This window comes from Etheostoma cragini, chromosome 13 (genome assembly GCF_013103735.1).
Source record: "Etheostoma cragini isolate CJK2018 chromosome 13, CSU_Ecrag_1.0, whole genome shotgun sequence".
Classification (NCBI taxonomy): domain Eukaryota; kingdom Metazoa; phylum Chordata; class Actinopteri; order Perciformes; family Percidae; genus Etheostoma; species Etheostoma cragini.
In genome coordinates, this window is record NC_048419.1 from 5517463 (window position 1) to 5523632 (window position 6170).

The following is a 6170-nucleotide window of genomic DNA, read 5'->3' on the forward strand; positions in this document are numbered from 1 at the left end:
TGAAGATGAGGGGTGAGAAATTGTCTGGGTGCCATCATTTAACTGTCACTTGCATGTCACGCTGTGCTGTGCAATTTCCTTTTATTTTGCTGCTTTGACAGATTTCAACGGACACCCGCCCCATCCTGGATGATAAACACACAACACAACCAATAGTAACACGAGCTTTCATTAGCAGGCGCAACCTTTACATGACTGACGTTAGTTTGAGCCAATCAGCAGCCTAGGTGGCGCGCCACCCAACCGGAGACGGATTTCCGAACCGAAGTGTAGCAAGCCTGTACTGTACTTTGTTTACGTCCAGTTGGTTAGCTGACAGCTGTTGTAGAGCTTTACCCTCACAAACAACCGTGTCTGTATGTCTCTAGTGGTTGCCTCGGACTTCGCAAACTTTAAACCGAGTGTTCTGGATGCCCTGGATGGGATGTTTTGTTGAATGAGGGGGACCCGCTAGATGCCGACAGGAGGATGAACTCCATCACCGGTCGGGTTCTCGCCATCCCCGCCGCCTCTGTCACCAACTCTGGAGCTTCATCCTCTCGAGCATTACATGTAGAGCTCACATCCCAGCAGGTAAATGCTAAGCCTCTGACCTTATGTCAATACGAACTGCTTTCAAATGACACCAAAAAACCTTGGACTAGGCCGCGTCAGTGTGTACTGTGGTTTACAACGTCAGTTACAACTGCTGTCTGGAGCAACACGGCAGGCCTAGCTGGTTAGCTAGTTAGCTAGCTTCTGCTAGCTTGCAGTACTGGAAATTAACTAATGGAACTGGACTGACACCCCAGATGCACTAACACCAGTTACGCTGCTGGTAGGCATTTTAGAACCCGACTTTTTGGTGTGTTGCACTATTGTGAGGGTATATATCATTCTACACGTTTATTTGTGCAAGAAGCTAGTATGCTTCTGCTAATGGCAACTTAGCTAACTTGGCGTTATGTCAGGTGAGCACGCAGGTGGCAGCTCAGTTAACGTTAAAGGGAAACGGTAGCACATATGTGCCACTACTGTGGTGTTATATGGCTTCATACAGTTATTTTGTTTGGATTTTAAAAACGTCTAGATCATGAACTGATTTAATTTTTGCTTCCTTGGAAGCGTAACAATCCGATATCCCAGCCATCCATTCATGTATTCATTCATTCATTCATTTGGAAACACCATGCAAATATTTGAACAGTTCATTCATTGGGCTATCGCCCTCAGATTGTAAAATCTGGCCCTCATAGATACATTACCATCCCTGACATTTTAAGTTGTAGTTAGGCTAGGTGTTGATTGTAACAGGCTATCCGCGTTGTTTATTATTATCATTATTATGCTGAACACTATATTCATTTTGTGCAGCTTTAAGAGCAAGCACCTGATCTGCACACAACATCCAATGAGTCACATCTACGGTTTATGCAGCAAGTTTTTGGACCTACATCAAACTACTTCAGTCCACATCAGGAATCCAAGTATCTACAGTCGAGAGCCTTTACAGTATGTTGCTCCAGTGACTGCAAATGTTTCCAAATAAGTTATAACTTATGTTACCTCAAAATTATTTAGATAATATTGCTATTGTGACTGCCAATATCACTAAACATAGTTAGCATAGTCTATTGTTATTCAGATTAAAAATAGACTACCGGTACTTATATTTTTCAACAGCAATGTTTGAAAATCTGACATGCTGTGTTCACCAGGGGATGTTTGGTCATGCATATGACTTCAATTTTATGTGTCTAGGTTAGAAACTTTCTGGCTCTGAAATTTCTGCAGCAACCCCCCCCCCCCCCCCCCCCCCACACACACACACACACAATAGCGATGAATGGCCTTTTTGTTTGTGCTCTTCAAAGCATTGGAAACTTACATTTAAAACATGTACAGTGAGGGGAAAAAAGTATTTGATCCACTGCCGGTTTTTGTACGTTTGCCCACTGACAAAGAAATGATGAATCTACCATTAAAGTTATAGACTGAACAGTGAGAAACAGAATAACAACAAGAAAATCCAGAAAAATGCATGAATGTTATGAATTGATTTGCATTTTAATGAGGGAAATAAGTATTTGACCCCTCTCGGTCAGAAAGATTTCTGCCTCCCAAATGTCTTTTATACAGGTAACGATCTGAGATTAGGAGCACACTTTTAAAGGGAGTGCTCCTAATCTCAGTTTGTTACAACCTGTATAAAAGGCACCTGTCCACAGAAGCAATCAATCAATCATATTCCAAACTCTCCACCATGGCCAAGACCAAAGAGCTCTCCAAGGATGTCAGGGACAAGATTTTAGACCTACACAAGTCTAGATTGGGTGACAAGACCATTGCCAAGCAGCTTGGTGAGAAGGTGACAACAGTTGGTGCACTTATTCGCAAATTGAAGAAACACAAAAGAACTGTCAATCTCCCTCGGCCTGGGGCTCCATGCAAGATCTCAGTGAGGAATCAGCCCAGAACTACACGGGAGGATCTTGTCAAGGATCTCAAGGCAGCTGGGACCATAGTCACCAAGAAAACAATTGGTAACACACTACGCCGTGAAGGACTGAAATTGCATGCCCGTCTGAAGTTTGCCAATTAACATCTAAATGATTCAGAGGACAACTGGGTGAAAGTGTCGTGGTCTGATGAGACAAAAATGGAGCTCTTCGGCATCAACTTAACGCGCTGTGTTTGGAGGAGGAGGAATGCCGCCTATGACCCTAAGGGGGACAGGACAATTTCACCACAAAGGGGCCATGTACCGTCAAATCTTGGGTGTGAACCTCCTTCCCTCAACCAGGGCATTGAAAATGGGTCGTGGATGGGTATTCCAGCATGACAATGACACAAAACACACGGCCAAGGCAACAAAGGAGTGGCTCAAGAAGAAGTACAATAAGGTCTTGGAGTGACCTAGCAGGTCTCCAGACCTTTATCCCATAGAAGATCTGTGGAGGGAGCTGAAGGTTGGAGTTGCCAAACGTCAGCCTCGAAACCTTAATGACTTGGAGAAGATCTGCAAAGAGTAGTGGGACAAAATCCCTCCTGAAATGTGTCAAACCTGGTGGCCAACTACAAGAAACGTCTAACCTCTGTGATTGCCAACAAGGGTTTTGCCACCAAGTACTAAGTCATGTTTTGCAGAGGGGTCAAATACATATTTCCCTCCTTAAAATGCAAATCAATTTATAACATTTTTGAGTGCATTTTTCTGGATTTTTGTTGTTTTTCTGTCGCTCACCGTTCAAATAAATCTACCATTCAAATTATAGATTGATCATTTCTTTGTCAGTGGGCAAATGTACAAAATCAAATACTATTTTCCCCTCACTGTATCTGCAGTGAAGTTCCACTAACTTTCATTGTATTGGCTTGGCAGCATACACCCCAGAGACAGAGATCAACACATCAGCAAAAAAGATAAGCAGAAAACGTGGCTGAACTGACCCCTTAACAAATGGCTCTGCATTTTCTATCTTTAGCTTTTCTGTTAGGAAATTTCATGTGTTCTCTCACATGATTAATCTGTGAACATGTGAATATTCTAAGGGCATGGAGCTGTGACCAATCACCAAATCTTATTTAACAGCTGCACTAATCGGAAATCGCTGTAGATACACACATCCCCTCAATATACTGTGGATGTAATATTGTCTTGCAGATTTCATTGATTGATTTGAGTTTGTTTCTTCCCACACCCTTCCCTAGCTCCATCAGAGCACATTAAAACATAACCTAAGAGCTAAACTCAGGAGAGATGAGAATGTAGTTTATTATGGAGGGTGTGTAACTTCTGTTCATAAACCTGGTATGAGAACTGTGAGTGCATTAAAAGCAACTAGAGGTCAAACCTTTAAAGTTGCAGCACTACAAATGCCCAACAGTCAACAAAATGCGAACACTGAGCTTTGAGAGTGCTTGCTCTGTTGCAGGGCTGTGTGATATGCACACTATCATATATAACAGCATTATGACCAAATACGTACTGAAGTAATAAGAAGGTACTGTAATGTTACAATATTTTGGGATAAGAAATTTTGCTTTCAAAAGACAAAACATCAAATGTTTTTGTATCAATATATGTATATAAAATAATTATATTAAAATATTAATTATATATATCATCACAAATTTGTTTATTTGTGTTATTCCAAACATTTTACCCATGCCACATTGGATTACAAGACACTGCTATTTTTTTTTTTTTTTAAAGATTATTTTTGGGCATTTTAGGCCTTTAATGGATAGGACAGTTGAAGATGTGAAAGGGGAGAGAGAGGGGGAGTGACATGCAGCAAAGGGCCGCAGGCTGGATTCGAACCCGGGCCGGCTGCGTCGAGGAGTAAACCTCTATATATGGGCACCCGCTCTACCAACTGAGCTATCTGGGTGCCCAGACACTGCTATTTAATACTGGCTTCACATACACAAAGCATGTGAAGAAAGGAAAAAAAGAAGCACAACCCCCCCGAAACAAACCAATATCATATTTTTATATAAAAATATATAAAGTACTGTGCGAAAGTCTTAGGCAGGTGTGAAAACATGTAGTAAACTAATGCTTTAAAAAATATAAATGTTTTTTTTAAAATGTTGATCAATTTCTAATTGAGCCGACAAAAGAAAAATCTAAATCACATCAATATTTGGTGTTACCACCTATTGCCTTTAAACCAGCGTCAATTCTTCTAAGTACACTTGGAAAATGTCGGGGAACGGTGAGGATCGTAAGACGCAGTGGTCAGCCAAGGAAACTTAGTGCAGCAGATGAAAAACACATCAGGATTATTTCCCTTTGAAATCGGAAGATGTCCAGCACTGACATCGGCTCAGAACTGGCAGAAACCAGTGGGACCCAGGTACACCCATCTACTGTCCGGAGAAGTCTGGTCAGATGTGGTCTTCATGGAAGAGTTGCAGCCAAAAAGCCAGACCTCCGACATGGAAACAAGGCCAAGCGATTCAACTATGCACAAAAACATAGGAACGGAGTAGTATTTGGCTGTAGCAGAAGGCAGTTTGTTAGCTAAAGGGGTGGAGCGCGGTACTACAGTGAGTGTCTGCAGGCAACAGTGAAGCATGGTGGAGGTTCCTTGCAAGTTTGGGGCTGCATTTCTGTAAATGGAGTTGGATATTTGGTCAGGATTAATGGTGTCCTCAATGCTGAGAAATACGGGCAGGGAGGCGTATGATTGGCCCCAAATTTATCCTGCAGCAGGACAACGACCCCACACATACAGCCAAGGTCACTAAGAACTATCTTCAGCGTAAAGAAGAACAAGAAGTCCTGGAAGTGATAGCATGGCCCCCACAGAGCCCTGATCTCAGCATCATCGAGTGTGTCTGGGACTACTTGAAGAGACCGATGGATTTGAGGAAGCCTCCACCCACAGAAGGTCTGTGGTTACTTCTCCAAGATGTTTGGAACAACCTACCAGCCAAGTTCCTTCAACAACCCTGTGCGAGTGTACCTAGAAGAACTGATGCTATGTTAAAGGCAAAGGGTGGTCACACCAAATATTGATGAAAATAAACTAAAAACACTTCCCTTTTTGAAATCATTCTTAGTTTACAGCATTTCTTTTTATATCAGACTTTACTGATCAGTTTAACACATGAAGTGAGCCAATGGTGGTCCTACCTTTGATCTTTGTCTGAGCTTGTAGTGTACAATAAGGGCTCTGATATGATGGCAGATTTATTGTAGAGAGGCCGACACACCAATTGTACTAACAACCATTTCTCTCTGCCTGTGGTCCACTTTAGCCCATTCAGAATTGTGCACTCACATTTTTGAGGGGGGGGGGGGGGGGGGGGGGGGGGGTTGCCTTTTCCGAACAATCAGTGTTTCTGTTTGGGAGGCCTGTAATCTCATAGGGAATCTCGTGACTTGGATTTAGTCTCAGTCTGGCTGCAGGAGAGAGGCCAGAGAAGTTGTACTGTAGTGACGCGTTTGCCTGAAATGGGAACCTGCCAAATGACACCTCCTTTGACTCTTGTGTTTCCACACACCCATGTACATCGCCGTTGCAGGCATCATTTATTTTACATAAGCCTAAAGATTTTAGATTTTTACCAAAGCAGGCACCAAATTCTGCTGCACAGAGATCTTTGGAAGATGGACTTTGAATTCAAACATAGATACTCACCAATTTCTTATACAGTGTTTTCCCTCGGCTTGGAGAGGG

The 6170-nt window shown here is 42.5% G+C and overlaps 1 protein-coding gene across 1 annotated transcript in view; it reads left to right on the forward strand.

The window, feature by feature from the left end:
- The first annotated feature begins 235 nt into the window (after window positions 1–235).
- The window catches only part of uvrag (UV radiation resistance associated gene), a 91254-nt gene continuing 85319 nt past the window's right edge, over window positions 236–6170 (forward strand). Inside the window, exon 1 of the mRNA XM_034889552.1 lies at window positions 236–573. Within this exon, the coding sequence (XP_034745443.1) occupies window positions 469–573 (105 nt within the window). The 5' untranslated portion in view covers window positions 236–468. The remainder of the gene's footprint in view (window positions 574–6170) is intronic.